The sequence below is a fragment of the Parasteatoda tepidariorum genome, chromosome 2, assembly GCF_982258835.1.
Source record: "Parasteatoda tepidariorum strain Cologne lab strain chromosome 2, Ptep-v5.0, whole genome shotgun sequence".
NCBI classification, from domain to species: Eukaryota; Metazoa; Arthropoda; class Arachnida; order Araneae; family Theridiidae; genus Parasteatoda; species Parasteatoda tepidariorum.
The window spans coordinates 76,966,525-76,987,875 of record NC_141756.1 but is presented as its reverse complement, the minus strand read 5'-3'; the positions used below and the strand labels follow the sequence as shown (position 1 = coordinate 76,987,875).

General features: G+C 29.0%; 1 protein-coding gene across 1 annotated transcript; it reads right to left on the bottom strand.

Moving 5' to 3' along the window:
- Positions 1–1,266: 1,266 nt before the first annotated feature.
- On the bottom strand, positions 1,267–11,562 carry LOC107454122 (uncharacterized). The gene is made up of 5 exons (XM_087156080.1): positions 11,434–11,562; positions 8,976–9,111; positions 5,423–5,589; positions 3,831–3,951; positions 1,267–1,565 (listed from the first exon to the last, which is right to left on the bottom strand). The coding sequence occupies exons 1-5, from the start codon at positions 11,471–11,473 to the stop codon at positions 1,382–1,384; spliced, it is 648 nt and encodes a 215-aa protein (XP_087012206.1). The 5' UTR covers positions 11,474–11,562; the 3' UTR covers positions 1,267–1,381.
- Positions 11,563–21,351: the final 9,789 nt, after the last annotated feature.

Here is a 21,351-nt window from a genome sequence, read left to right as displayed (position 1 = left end):
GTTCAATTTGCTATATTTCTGGCTCTACTCCAACATCAGAAAGCTCGGTAATTTTTACCAGTAATGATTTCGGTTTAATTAAACATAAAATATAGTTATATAATATTTGATAAAATATAACAAATGTAGAAATTTTATCATTATCTAAAACCATTTATTTAATTGTATTAAATTTTCTGTTTTGTATTTTTTGCTAAATGTTTGGTAAAAATAAGCATTATCTTAAAAACCTAAATTTCCATCAAACCGTTACCACATGAACTGAAAAATTACAAAAAGCGGTTTTAATACTGTATCTTTTGGCTATTAATGTCAAAAATATAGAACGGTAGTTTTACCAGAATTTTTTTTCTTCGTGCAAAATTACAAATTTTTCTTTCATTCAAATCAATATTAGGACCATACAATTATCGAAAAGTGATTATCATAGAGGGAAGAGAGGATGGCTGATTAATAATTTGTGGATAATTGGGAAACATCGTGGTCATTTTATACAGAAAACTACAGAAATGACATTTTGTATTTTTCATGCAATTTATGTTAATGGAGAAATATGAGGTGAATATTATACCATTTTTGTTTTTATTGTAAAAAAAACAATAAAATAAAATACTTCGATCATGCTTGAAAAGTATCTGACATTTATATATTAGATGAAACAAGAGATGAAAATTAATAATTGGAAGATTATTCAGTCAATTTAGATTATATAGTCATATTACTACAAAAATAAGAACAATTAATTTAAACTACATAGTTTCTAAGGAGTTTCAATCAACAAACAATAGAGCCCAAGTTAAAAATAATAATACCGATAGCATTTAATTCTGTATAGCGTGATAACAGGATTTGAAATAACAGGTCCAAATAACATATATTTCCTACAATGAAAAAGGAAAGTACGGGGAAATTTGCCAAAATAAAATGTGTTTCTAAAACTTCGGTAACACCAAAAACTTGGGTAAAATTTAACGAACTTTTTCAGTTATCAAGATTTTACTAAAAATGGGGTAATAAGAATAATAATTTTGAAAGCCGAATTAAGATAAATCATTACCATTTGAACGGAAAATTTGCCATTCCAATGGTTTAAATACCTTATATTATGGTTTTATTCATCAGAATTATGATTTAAAGAAATGTCATTACCATAAAGCATGTTTTTTTTATCCGAGTAGTGTTATGTATATTTTTTTCAATAAAAAAGGGTTGAAAACTTCACTTTTAATTTTAATTGTGTATGCACAAAACAAGTAACTTAAAACATCAACTGAAAACTTTTATTCAAAAACATTTATTGACTATTCACTTCATATATATTTTTAACAGCTTGCTGCACAGTTCAGTTTTTACACTGTATTGTTCTTGTGACAGTTTAAAGTTAATCTTCCATTTCAGCTAGACATTGCTGGCACACATCCATATCAGAATCTATTGGGCCACAAAAACCTTGTACCATTTTCTTTCCAATTTCGTCAACTGACATAAGGATAGTTTGAGACATCTGATCGCAGTCTTCTATCAGTTTGTCTTTCTCATCACATTTTGACAATTTTGAAAGGGCGCTGAAAATATCAGACAAGATGTCAATCATTAGCATGGATTTTATTTCATTGTCAGCAATGAACACTAGATTCTCATAACAGAAATGTATTTATATAAGTTTTTAACACTGAGACCTTCTAATTTTGAATCCAATTAATTTAACTGTGTAGAAGAGTTTTGAAGTATGACTAACCATAATTTTCATTGCAACGAAACTCCCAGGCTTTCTGATAACGATGCGATTTTAATCTATATTTTGTATACTTGGGGGTGCATTTTATCTAAATGATGTGAGGCTATAAAGTACAAACACTGTGGAAAATGAATACACAAATTTCACAGCAAAAAAGTTTCCCGGTATATGCTCCGAACGAACGTTTCGTCAGATTGACGAAATAACTATAGTCACTGCTTTGAGGAAAGGAATTTCGTCAAAAGTAAAAAAAAAATATTTCGTCATTATATAGTTTTCAAAAGAAAATAAATAAACTCACCAGCTTAATGTAGAACAAAATCGATAGTGAAAAAAATAAATAATTCTAAAAAAATTATCAAACAGCAACAGTCGCCATAGCAACGCATGGAATGACGACGCATGTGATCTTTTTATTATTACTCTTGAGCACGATTAAAAAGTGTGATGACGTCCAAATGAGATGCGCACGCCATCAACCCAAAGCAACGCCCATTTTGATAATAGGTAATAACATCATGCGGCACTCATAGTACCTCATGGTATTTAACTATTAACATAGTATCATAGTACTGTTGATCACTTTTCTGAGGATACCATACAGGTGAATCAATGTTACACCAACAACACAAGGATAGATAGAATAGAGAGAGAAATAACACCAGCGAATGAAGGAGAATTTGAACACGGGATCTTTCCGCTACAAAACACACTCCTTGACTACCATACAGCCGGTCGGTTTGCTTCGCACGTTCTAGTTTCATTCTGTTTTTCATTCTAGTTAACAATTTATCACAATGCACTGTGATAAATTTTCGAGTTGAGAATACATTTTTATAATATATTTGAGAGTTTGCGTTTTCTTAAATTACGAAATTTCGGGACGAAATGATTCTCAGAAATTATGAAATGCAGCTCAAGGATTGTTGAATCATCAAAAGTAAGGGCTTTATTTCTGAGAGTGCAGAAATCTATTATAAATTAAATAACGAGCAATATTTCTTCATTATATATATACTATATATATATAGCACATTTCAAATTACTTATGCATACTTATATGGCATTTTTGACTGCCAGGTGAAGTAGTTTTATTTGATTTTGGTATTGAACGTTTTAAAGGTTTAAAGCAACTCAAAAAAGAAGAATATATACAGAGCAATTCAATTGCCTTATTTAACTCGGGTGGCTACCACGGGCGATTGAAAAGACAAAAACTGTATTATGTTAATACGTAATGCTTAAACAAGCCCTTACGTTACTGTTTACTTTGTATTCCTTTAAGGACACACAGAAGCATTAAAAACCTATTATAAGGCCTGGTTTCTTAGGACAGGACGCCGTCAGCTGGAAATCAGCGCTAACCTCTGATTGGTCCATTTGTGAGTTTGATAGTATACGTCATCGAACGCTCATCTTGAACTACAATTGCCGTCCAACTCAACTGCAGTTGGATTACAGCGTGACGTTAACCACAGAAGTAATGGCGGACAACATCCAACAGCACATTGAAATCAGCCAAGATTTTGATTTTGACATTATACATAGCTTCTTTATTAAACATAGCACTCTTCATTTAACTCAGCTATAATGTGTTTTTTCTTGGACGAAGTCATTATTTGTTCTCTAAAACACTGGTCGACAATAACAAAATCAATACAAATTCAAAATAAATATTTGTTTACGTTATTAACGCATGCGCAATTAGAAATAATGTCTGCGTTGGACCGACTGCTCACGCTGAGCTAACAAAAAAGTATTTTTATGGCGTCAGATCTACGTCAACTTTCCGCTGACGCCCAGATAAGGCGCTAGTTCTAAGAAACCAGGCCTTGAGCTAACAAACCAGTATTTTGTTGGCGTCAGCGGGACGTTGACGTCCCGCTGACGCTCAGATAAGGCGCTTGTCCTAAGAAACCAGACCTATAGGTACGAGTTAATGAATAAAAACCAACGATAAGTAAGAGGGGAAATTATATCCTTGTGGGTGCCATTGTTAAATGCTGCAATGCATTGCGCAAAAAAGGGAAAAAATAGTAGTTTACTTCCGATAGAATAATGTATGACAGCGTACCCAATGTATTTAACTTACCAACATATTGGTACATAGGCGTCTTCTAGTGTTTGTATGATAAACCTTTCTAATTTTTCTGCCTCTTTGTACTCTTCTTTTTTCTTAACTTCCATGACGCAATCCATTAGTGGCTTTGCACCTTGAAATAAGAAGAAAGTAACTATTATGGCTCTATAATAGTAATGTTTTTTTCAATATTAGTAATATTTTATAAATATGTAAATAGTAATGTTTCATAAGTATTATTGTGTGTCTACAATAAAATCGGAACTGTTATAAAAATAGCATTGTATGTTGCATTTTATAAAAATAGCCAGGTTTTTTTCTTTACAAGATAATAGGCAAATATTTGTCTATGTCCTAGAATTAAGAAGAAAAGTAAATGTTATAGCTACGAAAACTGATAGCTAGAGCTTTTATTACCATAAATTTATAATGTAATGTGAATTGTTTATGTTATGAATATAACATACCTTTTAAAGTATAAAGTGAATTTTACTACTAGAAATAACAAGAAAATGAACTTAGAATTATTTTATAGCTGTTTTGTTCTATCTACAACAAAATAGTATATGTTATGAAAAATTTTTTTTTTTATGAAATAACGTCATTTACAAAAAAAAAAGTTGCTATTCTACTACTACTGTCTATACTAGATATAACTGGAAATAACAAGAAAAAGAACTAAGAATTATTTTATAATTATTATGTTCTATCTGCAACAAAATAGTATATGCTATGAAAATAACGTTATTTACGAAAAAAAAAAGTTTTTTACAGACTATTAGGAAAAAGTTGGAAAACAGATATCCGCCTCAAAATAAGAAGACAATAAATGCTGTGGCTATGAAATAGATATTAATTATGATTAACACTAGTTATCTATCTACAACAAAATCGTGTATGATATAAAAATAACATTGTATACCATTTTTTTTTTAAAAAAAATATGAGGAAAAAATGACTTGTGTGCTTTAAACCACCCAAACTTGCTCAATTTACTAGAGAAAACACACTAAAAAAAAGCAGGCAAAGCAATGTTAATTATAACATCCTAGTATGGGTTTGCCAATAAACGCTCTCTTAAAGAAACATGCAGGACTGAATGCGTTTCAGTTAATTTGAGACGATAAATGCATTTGTTAAAGCTTTCCTTTTTATAAAGAAGTTATACAAAAACCGAGGTGTCTTTTAGCGGATAAGCCAATTAAACCTACAGTCCACGATTCATTTGATAAAACACAACTTAACCGCAAAACTCCAATGCCCATTACCTAACAAAAAGCCTAGGTCCTATGTTCAGTTAGATTTCTTTCTTTACAGTTCATTAAGTTGTAAATAGCTGAATACGGTTAATAAGTTATAAATCACTGAATACGGTTAATAAGTTGCAAATGGCTAAAAAAACCGTGTAATTTTGTATTCATGCTTTTCTAACCATACTAGTTGTAAACGTTTTCAAAACCGTAAAGGTAAAATATGATCTTTACCGTCAACTTTATAGTTAATTGGATAAACAGACTACTGTCTGTTGCTTTACCTTAATTTTAGCCTAACAATTCCAATGCAAGAGAATTAAGCGAAACCAAATGTGACACCAAATGACATACTTTGTGTGAATATTTCAAGTAATGCGCACGATTGCTCATCTGTCAACATATTCTTAATATCTTCCTCTTCCAATATCGAAAGTATTAGTTTTTTTGGACCTTCTGGCATGGCATCGATACATCCTTTTTCCATATTCTTAAGGCAGGGATGGAGATTATGGACAGCGCTATAAAATAATATGTAAATATTATGTATTGTTAAGAAATGTACGAACTAAAAGTGCTGTAATTTTACTATAATATATTTGCTGAACAAACACAATTTTTTTTAATCAATTCCCATTCCCAATTGAATTTCCATCAAATTGTCACCACGACGAAAGAAATTAACGAATGAATGGTTTAAATACCATAAATTCTGTTTTGTCTTATGATTTTTTTTACTTGAAATATCATTACCATACAAGTACGGAAATTGTACCAAACTTTTTTCTACTAGCTTTATGAATATCAAAGCAAGGTGAACTTTATTTTGCGATAAGTAGAATTTGATCACCATTCAAGTAAGTCCTTCAATTTTATTTATTTTGTATTTTTTTTTTTTGAATTTGTTATATTTTTAAATATTAATACTTCATTAATAAATAATATAAACCGGCATGTTTTGAAATTGAAATTTATGCTCTAATTTTCTTCGAGAATGCATTTTTAGATAAAATTTGAGAGGCTATAAAGAATAAATTTCCACATTAGCAATTAATAATCTCAATTTAAAAAAATGCATCGTTTTTAATGGTAATTATTTTTAAATATGATTAACAATACGATTGTTTAACATATGTTTCTATAGAACATTCTCGAAGCTATTTTATTTAAATATCAAATCTTTGACAATTATTGAACTTCATGAAATAAAACAGCCATAACTTCTGAGCGGCTTGCGCGATGATCTTCTAACTTTGTGGTTTGACGCAGGGCATGCTGGGAATAAGTTTGCTCATACGCACTCAACCAACTTGCTGTTGTCGACCATTTTCATGGGGAAATGTCACGATAAGGTTTGCTAAAGCGTATATCGCTTGTGAAGGCCTACCATGTGAGCAATAAGCCCGATTGCGGCTCAAAGGAAGTTTGAAACCGTATAAAAGCTGAAGACGTCTGGTTCAAGTGCTCTAACAATCAATAATTTAATTCGCAGCTTGAGAGAATTGGTAGTGTTTGTGACGAAAGTGTTGGAAAAGTCGTTCGGCATGCAAGTGCCAAAGCACCTGAAAATATCAAGAAGACACGATCCATGTTTCAAAATAGACCAAGGAATTCGATCAGACGAGCTGCACTACTGGTGACAATAAACCGGGATACCCTGCGACACATTGTAGCAGAAGAGCTCAATTTCTTTCAAGACAAAATTCAAACCTATCAGCCATTTAAGCTCATGATCATAGAACTGCGGTTATGTTTTGCGAACACTGCTGTCAAGAGAATTAACGAATAGGAATTTGATGTGAATATGGTTCGGTTTAGTGACTACGCCCAAGTAAATTTGGATGTAAAAATAATACATCAGTAAGCAAATAAGCAAAAGCAAATTTGCAAAATCAATTGTAATAATACAATCCATAAGCAAAATCAACGCATTTGGGAGAATCCGCGTTTCACGATCATGAAATCGCAACGCGTGACTGTGTGGTGCGCAATATCTAATCATGGAATAATCTATACGATATTCGTTGACAGCATAGTGACAACTGAATGATACGTGAAGGTTTTGGAAGGAAGGTTTCCATCCCCGTTATCGTAAGCACCCCTGATTTAAGATTTAGTTTTCTGAAGACGGAGTTCAAACTCATCAGACCAAAAGATTGTTTGCGATCTGGAGGAGCACACTTTTGGGACCGTATTCTGGTGCTAAGGTATTCACAGACCACTAAAATGGAACTCACTTGTTCGTCCTATTCTCCTGATCTGAACACATGTGACTCATTTTTGTGGAGCTATATTAACGACAATGTGTACAGAAATAAATGCAAAACCATTTTTAAGCTGAAAACTGCCACTCAGGAGCCTAAAGACAGCATTTATGTTTCGACACTTCAGCGAGTGATGCAAAATTTTGCTATACGTATGAAACCACACCAAACCCAATTTTGGCATTCATATCAAATGTTGTAACCTAAATCCCGAATCTGAATATTCGTGGCAACAGTTACACGTTGAATAAAGTTTGTGTATACAGTAGTTTTTAAATAATCTACTTTTTATTTCAATAATTTCCACCAATAATTCTTTTCAATAATTTCTACCCTGTTTGCTTTATATTATATATTTACATTTTGGAAGCCAAAGTAAAAAATAGCCCATTTAAAATAGCTCTGAATCTTCATTAGAGACTTAATTTTAAAGGAATACTTGTTTGTATTTTTAAAAAGTAACACATTTTTTTTAAAAACTGTTATTGCATTCATTAAGTAAGGCGAATTTCTAACACTCAAAATAAAATTTCGTATAAAAAAGAATGAAAAAACCCCCTTTTTTTTTAAAAAAAAGACGTTTTTAGATTTTGATGCACCTGAAAATATTATGCTTCGATACTAAAATTACATAACTTACTTTGAATAAAAGTATTCATCAAATTTCAAACAGTTATTTTTTATTGGTTATGACGTCTATTGCTTCATAATTGAAAGAAAAAAATAGCATTTGTCATTTTAATATAATTTTAACTTTAATATGGGAATAAAATGGAACCAATTTTTATCTCGTATTTTAATTGAGATGGATTGACCATACGAATGATACTATACTTTTAAAGTGATGATGATAGGTAGAAAAAGGAAAGCAATTGTTCAGCGAACTTAAAACTAAAATAGCGGGAAGTTGAAGGTTGCTTACGTCTTTGCATGAAAGCGATAAATGAAACTTTACGTATTAAGGAAACTTTTTAGCAGTGCATAGAAAAGTGAAATATTTAGAGTTCCTAGTTATTGATAAATGTTATTGGATATTGTTAACATAAATTGTTCATTTATTTAATAAAATAATTTTATCAGAGACACTCTTTCTTAAATAATAACTTAAATTTTTTTTAAAACATATTTTGTTTACTTATTGAAGATTGGGAAAAAGCTATTTCAATTTAATTTATTTTTATTTATTAAATTTCTTTTTTTCTGTGTTTACATTTACTTGTTTTTTTATGTGTTGATTGATTATTTTTACTAACAATATAGTTGAATATCAGATATCAAGTCTGACAAATTGCTGGATTCTGAAGGATCAAAGTTTTGAAAGGAGAGATTCCTTTTTCCAGAGTCTTTTTGCATTGGTGTATTAAGATCATTAAACGTTTTATTATTTAAAAAAAAAAACGATAGAATAAGTGATGGGTTGCTTTAACTGATTCTACACATGCTGAGTGCTTATTTTTAGGTCTTATTAGGTCTTTATTAGTTTATTCTTGAAGTTTACTAAGTTTTTAGTACCAACTTTTCTGCTCTTAAACAAGGCATTCAGGCAAAAATTAGCTCAAGCTAAGTTCTTTTCCAAGAAATATATAGCATAGGATAAAAAGCATTCAGAACCTTAATATATTAAAATTTAATTTTCAACTTACTTGCATATGTCCATATCACTAAGTTTCTTCATGAATTCTTCCGGTGAACCGCAATCCTTTAGGTCTTGCATCATTGGATCATTCATCATGCAGTCTCGAGCTTCATGCCAATTACAGCTTTGAACAGAACTGATGACTAAGAAAATACACAAAGCATAACATTAAATTATTTCACTCATTTTTGTAATATTAAAATAAAATTAAAATATTATATCCTGACTTTAAAAGTTGTTTTTTTTAAAGAATATTGAAGTTGTAATGACATAATAAAAGTGCGCATTTGGTTGAATAATATCTCACACAGCTGGTAGTGAGTTCGATCCTAGTGGTTGACAAAACAGCCAGTGTTATACGCAGCAGGTTGCAGATTAAATATGTCGTGGCTGCGAGTTCTAACGTCAGCTGTGGTGTGGAAGTTTGGAGAGAGGAGTACCAGTTTAGGCACTGTCCACGTCGTCTGAAAATGATCAAAATAACGTAACGTCCTAACCATGGCCATGATAAAGTCCTGATTATTGGGTTATGTGCTTGGTCATATTTGGGAGATGATGATGCAATATCTGTTTGTAATAATATTTTTGCAGAACGTATTACCTAGGCAATTTTTTAGTCTACATAACATTTTCTTAATACCATTTCTCAGAACAACTTAAATCTACTTTTGAATGTAACATTTTTTTTAAACTTTAATAAGTTATAACAAAGTGATTTCATGAAGTTCTTAAAATTTTTTTTAAACTACTTTTAAAAATAATAACAGTTACTTTATAAATTTAATAAAAGCGTTTTTTAGTAAATACTTATAAAATATTTCTTTTTTGAAAATATCCTAATAATTATAAATTACTTTCCTTAAATGCGCTGAAGGTTTATTTGAATAACTTTAGAAAATCTCGCAGAAAACCACGCTTCAGATCAATAATTTTTTTTTAAGAAGATCTTCCAAACAAAAATCCTTTGGGCCTCATTGAATTAAATTTTATTTATGTCTCAGTACAAAAAATAGGAAATTAATATTAAATAGACTATTAAAAATAACATGCGATGTTTTTAATGAATTTAATATGTTATGATATTCTTTCTAATGGTATTCCAAAACGGTACAACATCACCTGCTGTCATTTCGTAAAACATAATGTCAACATTGTGTTTCGATGTTATTTAGCCAAGTAAAAGCTATAATTTAAAGTTATAGATAAAAAAATTTTGCCGCTAAGAATTATGTGGGCTTTAAAACAGACAAATAGCTTAAATATTTACAAGTAATTGAATATTAAAAAATGCAAATTTGGAGAAATTTTTCCATCCGGAATTAATGAAATCAATGAATAATAATTCAGTTTTGTAAATTTTTTGTGTGCCTGGATCATGTAACGCTGGAGTAACTTGATACTAAAAGTTAGATCAAAAACGCAATTTTTATTTTCATCAAACTGTAACTTTTCTTCGTATTAACGTTTTGCACCATTTTCAGAATAAACATAAGATGCTGGGTCATGGATGAACTAAACTAGACCAAACAGTTGTGAACAGCTGTTGCAAACTTGCAGCTGATGTAAAAAAAAGCATATTCGCCAAAACGCGTTATTTCATGTTAAGACACAACTTTCAAAGAACACTCTTTAACTTAAATTAATAAAATGTTTTTTTTTTATCGTATTTGATTTGTTATCTTTTCTTGGGAGCAAAAATAAGCTGAAGAGGCAAAGATTTGTGTGAAAGTGAAGCTAATGTATTCAGGCATGTAGTTGGGTCACTAATCAAATAAGATCAAATGCAATTGAACAGTCATATTAAGATAAGTTTAAATATATTTTTATTAGTTTTATATTCTTAAATTTGTCATTTTTTAATACCTCATAAATAAACGTAATTATTTATGCTTTTTCTCAAAAAAAAAGTTATAAACAAAAAATTAATAATTAAATAAGGATCTAAAATTAATTAATAATGTAGATAATTAATAATATAAAATGCAGTGTTAATTCATATTTTATCATAAACACGTTGAAAGTTATAAATAACATTGGGAAATTTCACGAAATTTTTAAAAAGTTATTTTTAATATCCCAAATGAAAAGATTACTACTGAATTTAACTTCATTAACATCATTAGCTTCCCAAAATATCACATTAAGTAATATTTTCAGTTACGAATATTAATACATAACTCAGTATATAATATTTTTAAGCTTTTCTTTCTGTTTACATTAGTTTATGAAATCTAAGGAAAATTTGTTTTTTTTTTTTTAATTTCGAAAAAACTAAACAAAATGCCAAGCAATTAATTTTTCATAATTATACCATCTGTAGTAGTATTAATAGTACATATTATAATCTATTATAACGTTATAGTCCTATTAATTTCAGTATTAAATTTTGTATTTTATGGGAAACTCTTAATTATAGTACAATAGTAATCAACATGAAATAAATATTTGGAAGAATATAGTCTTACCAAAAGCAGTGAGCAAAATTACATTGAATAAAGAATTCATGTTTGAGGTATGGTATTTCTAAAGAAATATCAAATAAAGTGTATCTTTTTTGAGAAATTTCTTGATTTTTATAGTCAAAAATTTTCTAAAATTTGTTTAGCTGCTCAATGTAAAATGTAGGCTCCTTTTTTTCTACTGAATGAAACAAAAAAATTTGCATGTGCTATTCATATAGCATGAATTTTTGCTTTCAACATAATAGGAATATATTGCGTGACATTATAAAAATATCGTAGTCAAATATAAAGGCCTTTATTATCAAGATAGATTATCATTTATTTCGTGAAAAAACGGAAGGAATTAGAATAAAAAACTTTTCCTTTCACTATTCTAAATATAGATCTTGCCTCTCAATAACAATTTAGTTCCACATTATTACTTCAAATCTACAAAAAGATAGAAAAACTAATTTACAATCAAGACATTTAGAATTTTTTTAAAGTTTAAAAAATATTTTTTTAAGTGAAGAGACTGTAGGAATTTGATTAAATGAATGTGGGAAATAGGAGTATATGCAATTATAAAATTGGAGTATGAGAATTTATGATAGGGAAGGAAACCAATCAAGGGAATTGTGATGTTTTTGAGAGTAAAAAACAAAATTATATATATGTATGTATTTTTTTACCCTAATAAATTTTTTTTCTCCACTATTAAATGTGCATCAATATTTTGATAATGCAATTACATTGATATTGCCCATATGTCAATTATATTTTGTCATGTTCAACAATAGTTATATTTTATTTAAATTTTTAGCACTTATTTCTTATGTTTGATTATTTTTTAAAAATCAATTGATGTACAGTGAACAAAACAATCTCACTCTTAACACAACAAATTTTGATCTAATGATCGAATCTTCATGCTCTAGGATTAGATCTTGATAGTTCGAGGTGTTGATCTCAAATATGCTAGTTATATAAATATATTCTAGACAGATGGATGTCACTTTTTTGTTTATAAAATTCTAATTATAGAACTTTGAAATTTATGCAGATCAGTAACATTTCAATTTCTTTTTTAGCTTTAAAGTTATACAGATATTTTAAACTTTGAACAATTATTTTTTTACGATTCCTCGATGAAAGCTTTTTTTTTCAAACTTTTAAACCTACCGGCGAAAAAAGTTTATTTTTATTTTTTTATTTTAAAAATGAAATTTCCAAACCATAAAAACTCAAAAATTTCAGAAATTTCTAGAGTGCCTGGGTTTGTTTGAAAATTTTCACTACTTATTTCAATAAATTTCTAAATTACTATTCAGAAAATGTTTGATTATGTCATCAGTTATATATATATGTATATAAAGTCAAATATATATATAACTTTAAAGTTATATATATATTTTAAATTTTGACCAATTATTTTTTTACGATTCGTCTATGAAAGTTTTTTTTCCTTCAAACTTTTAAACCAACCGGCGAAAAAAGTTTCTTTTTTTAAATTTTAAAAATGAAATTTCTAAACCGTAGAATTTCAAAAATTGCAGAAATTCTTAAAGTGCCTGGGATTGTTTGAAAATTTTCACTGTTATTTCAATAAATTTGTAAATTAGTATTCAGAAAATGTTTCAATATAGTTACATTGCTTTCTTATGAATGAAAGGAAAGTCCTGGGTTTTAGACGAAAACCAAAGCTTATAATCTACTACGAAATTTTAAAACTTCAGCAATATTTATTATAAAAATTTTTAACATCCATTTTAATTCAGTTAAGAATTTTACAGATCTCTTCCAGTTAAATAAAGAAATAAATTTCTAAAATTGTTTTCAAAATTCAGTAAACCGCAACCGTCTAATACATCGGAATTTTTATAGTAATTAATCAACAAAAAATCACTGAGTATGTCTAATTAAATAAATATTACTGCAAAATTTAAGGTATAATTTTTTTATGGTTAAAATGGAATTTATGTTGAGATAGTTTTTACGAATGATGTACCTAAAGTGCCGGTACTTTAAACCATAATTTGATCCAGAATTTCTTACAGTGTCTGTCATTTACGTCGTTTCATAATTTATAAATGAACTTTTATACGTTATTAGTTGCTCTGGGCAAAGTTATTTATGGGTCCTCTTTTTATTTTTATCACCTGTGACTCCAACGCCCACTTTATTTTAAAACCTTCAAACTTTCTCAATGCAACTCAAATACATTGCCATTTTTTGCTTATAATTTAATATTGTATTTTTTACCCCTTAAAATTAGTTCTGAAATTTTAACTATGTGGAATCATTTCTCTCTTAAAAATCTTCCTTAAATATTTTATTCCTAAAAATTTGAGTTTTTTGCATGTTTTGATTTTATTCTACTTAAGGTTTCAACTTAATAATTATTTCGCATTTACATCGAATAGTTTTGCTTAAATTTGAGTACGATAGTTTTTTTTTCTTCCTTAAATCATTTAGAATAGAAAAATTTTCCGAACTTTGTTTTATTTTTTTATGATAACTATACAAGTTAACTGCGTGAAGTATTTAACTTCTTGATTGAAAAATTAACTATTTAAAAGTTGTTTTTTCATTTGTGTAGGTTTTACTTTGTCAGAAACGTTTTGATTAGTGAAGGTCTCGTGTATTTCTAGAAAAAATTATTCAAATCTCAAAAACTCTCTCTTATAGGTGAAGTTATATTTTCTAACAGTCGACTGGCCTCTTATATGGTCAGAGGGCTGATCTCATGTCAAAAAGCTTCAGCGGGTTCGTATCCCAACTGGCATGGATGCAATTTCCCTTTGTCATATGTCTCTTTCCTATATTGATGGGATGACGTAGGTCTACCTATGGGGTGCCATGAAAAAGAGATCTACTTTACCGACAACTTAGTACTGCAATGATATATGTTGCCAAATGTGGTTGGCATTGGAAAGGGAAAAAAATACTATTTCTTGTGAAAGCAAATGAAAAGCAATAATAATTCACTACTTTTCTGTATATAGATAAAAAATAATTTCAATAATGACATGTAAAGTATGAACAATTTTGCTTCCTTTTAATGTAATTCGCAATGGGCGAATAATTTTAAAAAAAATTTTGAGTTAATTAATAAATTATAATTTTTTACCTTATAATGCTTTCGTATCAACGTAAATGCAAATAGCTTTTGATTTCGAAATGAACATAACAGATTAAAACGTTTACTAAATGAAAAGTAAATCTCAGTACGCAGTTGTTTTTAGTTATTTCGAAATACGTTTTGACAGTTTGCTTCTAAAATATTGACAACTAAACAATCTTCATTATCATAAATATGACATATTCTAATGTAGTTTTTGTTTTCTTTTTTGACAAAAGTTCCTGTCGTATAAACGTTGAGAATATTTCAAAAAGTAAATAATGCCCGAAATTCATTACAAATTTTGCAATTGTCCGAAACTTTTTTTCAAAAAAATTGATTTTTATATGTAAAACCAACGAACTTCTATGAACTTAAATGCTTTCTTAAATAACGAAAAGTATTATATTTGTTTATTTATTCAGAAAACATCAACATATCATAAGGCATTTCTAACAAAATGCAAAGATGTTTTATATATTATGAGTTAACATTAATTTCAGAAAAAAATAAAGATTGTCGGTGGTCCGGGAGGTTAGACCGGGTACCTCAATTGCCTCGAAATAAATTTTTTTTCTAACGGATAAACTCTTAATTTCACTTTATCAATAAAAAAAGAAGGACCTACGGCATTGGAGTATTGTTGTTGACTAATTCATGACATCTGGATAGATAAATTTTTTTTAATTTGCGAGCTCTCTAATGTTTCGTTGCTTCTGACTTCTTATTTATTGTTCGTCACAGTTAAAAAATTATTTTTCGATCAGCTTATTGGACATGATTGCTTAAGATTAATACCTTAACAAATAAAAAGAATTTTGTTCAATATTAGTACTTTTCTGTTACATTTCGATAAACTCTGCTAGACCGGAAGCTGCCCGGTTTCCCCCCACACACACACACAATGCTAGGCTTACGAAAAATACAATACAGTAAAGGAAGAATATAACCACATCCAAGTCTGAACAAAAGCAAAAGTTACTGTGGGATCCTTCCTCAAAGCACAAAAGTTTTATTATATTTTTTATATTTGTAGAATTTTTGAAGACCCTTCATATAAAATTAAAGTTTTTATATAGATTTAACGAAATTCTCTGCAATTTTCTTTTAAGAGAACCAATTAATAAAAACTATTTTTTGTAAAATTTTTGGTACGGCCCTAAGCAATCCTGGGCCTCGGGAGAATACCCCATTTCTCTTTTACAGCCACTTTCGAGTACTGTCCCATTGAGAACTATCTCTCTTTTGAGTGCATCACATATAAATTACATGCATAATTTTCTTAAATTGTCATATAAAAGAGGAATACCTGCTACTTCTTTTACTGAAAATCTCTTATTTCTATATTTTCCATAGAATTAATATGTGTATCCGGTGTTACCCCATTAGCTGGGTAAGAGAAGAAGATTTGAATTTTTTTACGAAGAAAATTTCTTAAGAAAGCTGTGTATATCTAGAAATTTCAAGGAATATATTGCACACAACTAAATAATGTATACCATGATTGAATCTGATAATTTTTAGGTCGAACAGTTTAGCTCCAGCAGGTCTGCGAATCTTAAATACCCTGTCTTTCCCTATTTTCCCCTATATTTCTGCATTTTTCCTACTTTTGCTCTGTCTGGCGTCTTTTCATCCATAAATGCTCATGTGGGTAATATTATTCTGTTCATTATTGGTCATATCTGCTTTTATAAATTTCCTTTATTTAAAAAATTGTCCTCATTGATATCGATATAAAGCCTTTTTACTTAAATATATTATATTAGTAAACACTTATTTAGTTATTATTTAGTTTAAAATAGATAAAAATATAATTGAATTATGAGTTATACATAGTTTGTTCCATTTTTAAAAAAATGCAATTCTCACCAGATGAATTTAATGTAATATAGTTATTTGCCTTATAAAATTCCTTATGTGACTTATTAATATTTGACTTAATATTGCTTCAAATTCAAATATTTTACGCTGTTGAACCACCCATACGAAATTGAAATACAGTTAAAAAAACAAATTTAAATGCGCAAGTGCTTATAGTTCTTTTTGCTTTCAGCTTCTCTACAATTACTCAAATTTTACTTTAAAATTTATATTAATTAAACTTATCATCATAAATATTTGCATCTTCTTTAACTCAAATAATAAAAAAGGAAAAGCGCAAAAGAAATTATATTTTTTTAATCCTAATAAATAACTGAATTAAACTAAGAAAGAACAGAAAGAAATTAAGAATGAAACAAATGAAATGTAAAAAAAAAATATTTAAAAAAAATATATTCTTGCGAATGCTCCTTTTCTTTTAATAGCAGTATAAAATATTTACTCAGAATGTCTGTTACAAAAATGATTTTTGCAATGAATGCTTTTTCTTGCTATTCTTTCAAGGTACATCCCATTTCCAGCTTAGCTCTAATTAAAATCCCATTAATATTTTTTCTTACGCAAAATTAAGTTTTTGGAATATTTTAGGGTACTTATACTGAAACTCATTTTGTTTACAGAGCGAAAACTAATAAAAAAATATCATTTAATAAAATATTTTGATTCTAGTTTAAAACCTTTATTTTCTAATTTAGAATCCCCCATCCTTTATTTAATGGATAATATTTTTAATCGCACACAGCAGCTGAAGAGAAGTTAAGTTTTTTTTTTATCCCTTCAGTTTTTAAAAATTGGTATTAGTGCCCCGAATATTGACTCAGTTTAATTCGAGGGTTCCAATTGAATTGCCTCCCATAAACACCAATCATTATACCGGTTTCTCACACTATACCAATTTAAACTATATACTGGAAAAAAAGGATTTCTAAAAATAACCAAAAATGTGGTGAAAATAGCTTCGAAACAAATAACAATCGAATTTGAAAACCGCATGTATTCAACATTGTACACCTCAATCCAGTGAGAATTAGGAAGTTTCCTAATGAGGCTACCGCAACATTGCATCAAGAGACGCATTTATTTCCAATTTCAATTGTTCAAAGGGCTTTAATTTTGTAAACATGGTCCCTATAGATTAAACAGGATATTTTTTTTCATTTCACTTTTTGATTACTTCGCTATATCTTAAATCTTAAGCGGATGGAACGTATGTCAAAATGAGTCTCTGCAGTGGCAACTATAGCCATCTAACTCGTTCTGAACTGACGTGACCAACCTTACAGCATTCTATTCGAACATAGAGGTACGTGGTTCGAAACCTGCAGTCAGCCAACGTTCGTCTCTACTACTTATTTCCCCCTCCCCACTCACTTTTGTTTCAAAAATATCCATTTTTGAATAAAAGTATTTTACATGTTATTTCCAAGTTGACTACATGGAGTTTTCATATTCGACTAATATTTGTTTAGGAGCTATTTTGACACATTTCTGTTGAAACATTTTTTGAAGTGCAATGATCTGTTCAAAAGAAAGTGTTCATAATAATCCTGTTATACCTATAGAGTTTTTTTTTTCATTTATACTGGTCAAATTGAATGTTAATCAAAACTTATTTTCGGAATGCATCGTATGCTAGCTTTTCAATAGTTTTTACATAGTTACTTTGGGTATTGTAATTGAAAGTTTGAAGACACAAAAATGAATATTATTACTTCAAATCATATATTTAGAAGTACCCTTTTATGCATTTATTTATTAACTTTTTTATTAGTGCGGCTATTAAATAGTGCAAAAAATGCCATTTACAAAGATCATCTTTTTTCTTATCATCTATACTGTTAGAAATTTCTCGAGAAAAATGGTTATTGTTGTTGTTGTTGTTGTTAATTTACGTCGCACTAGAGCTGCACAATGGGCTATTGGCGACGGTCTGGGAAACATCCCGGAGGATGATCCGAAGACATGCCATCACAATTTTGATCCTCTGCGGAGGGGATGGCACCCCTGCTTCGGTAGCCCGACGACCTGCGCGCGAAGTCGAGCACTTTACGGTAGCACAGTTTAACGAGGACCAATACCGCACACCCTCGGTCCCTACGCAGACTGATCCAAGTGGTCACCCACCCGCACACTGACCGTAGCCAGTGATGCTTGACTTCGGTGATCTGCTGAGAACCGTGTCTTAACGATCAGTCCACTGCGGGACGAAAAATGGTTAAATAGCAATTTATTGAATGGTTACTTTACCATATTTAATAAAAACAGTCAAATAATCATAAATAAAATGGTTATCAAACTGTAAAGTTTGAGAAAAACTGTTGATAACTGCTTTCACCTAATACGGTTAAACAACCAGAATTCTATCGCACCAACTAATGAAGCTACTTAGTTCCTTGCAACTGTGTGCATGTCAAAGCGGAGCGGGCTTATCTGTCAATCTCATGACAGTCAGAACTGGAGTTCGAGTCCTAGTGTTGACACCACAATATTTCCTCCATTCTCTTGTACACATGAAGAATTTCCAGTGCCCAGCACTCTCCAATGCTCATTACTTTACGAAAAGCTGAGCTCCTATTTCTAAATAAATAAAATAAAAAAAATTACGTTTTTGAAAATTGCTAGTTGTAAATGGTTAAAAAAACAGTATAGATTTTTATTCATGGTTCTATAACCATATTTTTAGTAAATGGTTTCGAAACCATGAAGGAAAAAAATGTTCTTTACCGTGAACTTTACGGGTAATCGGATGGGCAGACAGCTACCATTTATTTTCCAATAATTTTCGAATGAAAATTTTAACAGTGTAATTACAATTATCAATTCTCCTACATTACAAGGTTTTGTGAATGTGCAATCATTTCTTAAATATGTTAAATTTGTTCCTGTAGTTAAGATTAAAAGTTTGAAATCATTTGGATTTCTTTTTAAACTAGGCAAACAAAGTACAAAAATCTATCCTTTTGTTGTTCCATTTTCCACTCATTAAATATTCTGTTTAAAAAGCAATCCAATAAGGAAATTAGATAATTTAAAATCAAAAAATTTATTTTTCAATACTTCATTTTCCGTCTGTAGAGGAAAAGTAATGTTTGAACAGCTTTTTTGATTAGGGATGAATCAACTATTGCCGCTTTAAATTTCCTGGAGTGGCTATTGCTTGTCTATTACCAAGGTTATTAAAATCACGCGGACCTCGGCATGCTACTTTTTAAACAAATTTTATGTTATTTTTAATAAATCACACTTAATAGTTTTTAGAAATGATTAATAAAATTGTATACAAAACTTCACCAAAATGTTTAATCCAATAATAAAACTACGCATGTATATACGTATGATTAGCTTATTTGATGGTTGCCTTAAAATTAAGAAGACACATTGTAAAAAATCCACAATTGTAAAAACACATTGGAAGAAATTCAAGACTCATTGTAAAACATTCGGGATTAAATTACGGTACTTGAGAGGCAGTACTTTTTTAGGTAAAAAATATTTTTCCCTGGGCGTATTTGGGAACAAAAAATCTGATTTACCGTAATTTTTCAAGTATGAAATACCGTTAAAATCACTGAATATTAAAAATGTTATTACTGGAAAAATCCCGGTATAATATTTTATGGTAAAAAAATGGAGTCTGTAATGAAATATATATATATATATATATATATATATATATATATATATATATATATATATATATATATATATATATATATATATATATATATATATATATATATATATATATATATATATATATATATATATATATATATATGTATGTATGTATAGTTTTATTCTTTTCAGAATAATTTTCTCTAATTTGGGAGCAAAATGTATTATTAAATATTAGTATTAAATTTGAATTTATTATAAGGAAGAAAAGTTAGCAAACAAAAGAACTAAAGCAAGTGAAAAATTTTATATTGAAAAAAAATTATTTGTGCATATTTTTAATCAATGTTTATATGTTATCATCAAATGTTTCATTCGCTTTATATAATTAAAATACCGGTGTATCTTGGTGTTTCATTCATTTTTTTCCTTTTGTTATTTTCTTCCTCTTGTTTTTATATCTTAAGTTGTCTTAACATTAGACTTTGCTCACTGGAGCTCAATATAGCTTTAATAAACTGGGGTAACTTTGCGGCTTAGCCAGTGAGATGGATTTTATTTTTAGTTGAGTGTGAGAAAATATATCTCTTAAAGTATGAGAGATATATTATTGCTTAAACAGATGTACCATTGATATACATAATATTGATATATTTGATTGAAGATATCTTACTCATAAATTATACTGTCATCAAAATTTTTATTTTTCTCAAATCTAAAATTATGTAGTATGTATTTTATTCAGAAACTATTTGATTATTTTGAATATTCTGCCTCATCTGAAGAATCATCGAAGAATATTCTCTCATAAATAATTTCACAAAATTATTCTAGTTATTGAGACGCCTTCTCTTTTGAGATATTTATGATAAGTTTTCACAGAATGTTTATTCAGCAAATAATCATATCATTTTTTTCCTTGTATTCTGTGCAAATCTTTCGATTTATGTATCAAATTTCACAATATTGAATTGTTATTTGGCGTGCAACATAGAAAAATTAGTAAAAAACACGAATGTTGACTAAATTTTATTTTTTATAAACATGGGGATAATTATTTGAACACACAATAAAATGCATCAGTGCCTTCACAGAAAAATTCTAGAAAAATTACCGCACTGTATAGTAAGTGCATTTCTGGTAAAATAAATAAATAAATAAGTAAATAAAAATCATAATTTTGGTTAATAAAACTAAAATGTACAGTTTTTAAACCATTTTATTCCGTTTCGGTAGTTTCTTTTCCGTTCATATGGTAACGGTATATCGAAAATTCAGCCTTTGAAAATTATACTGCATATTTTCACAACTTTAGTATAAAG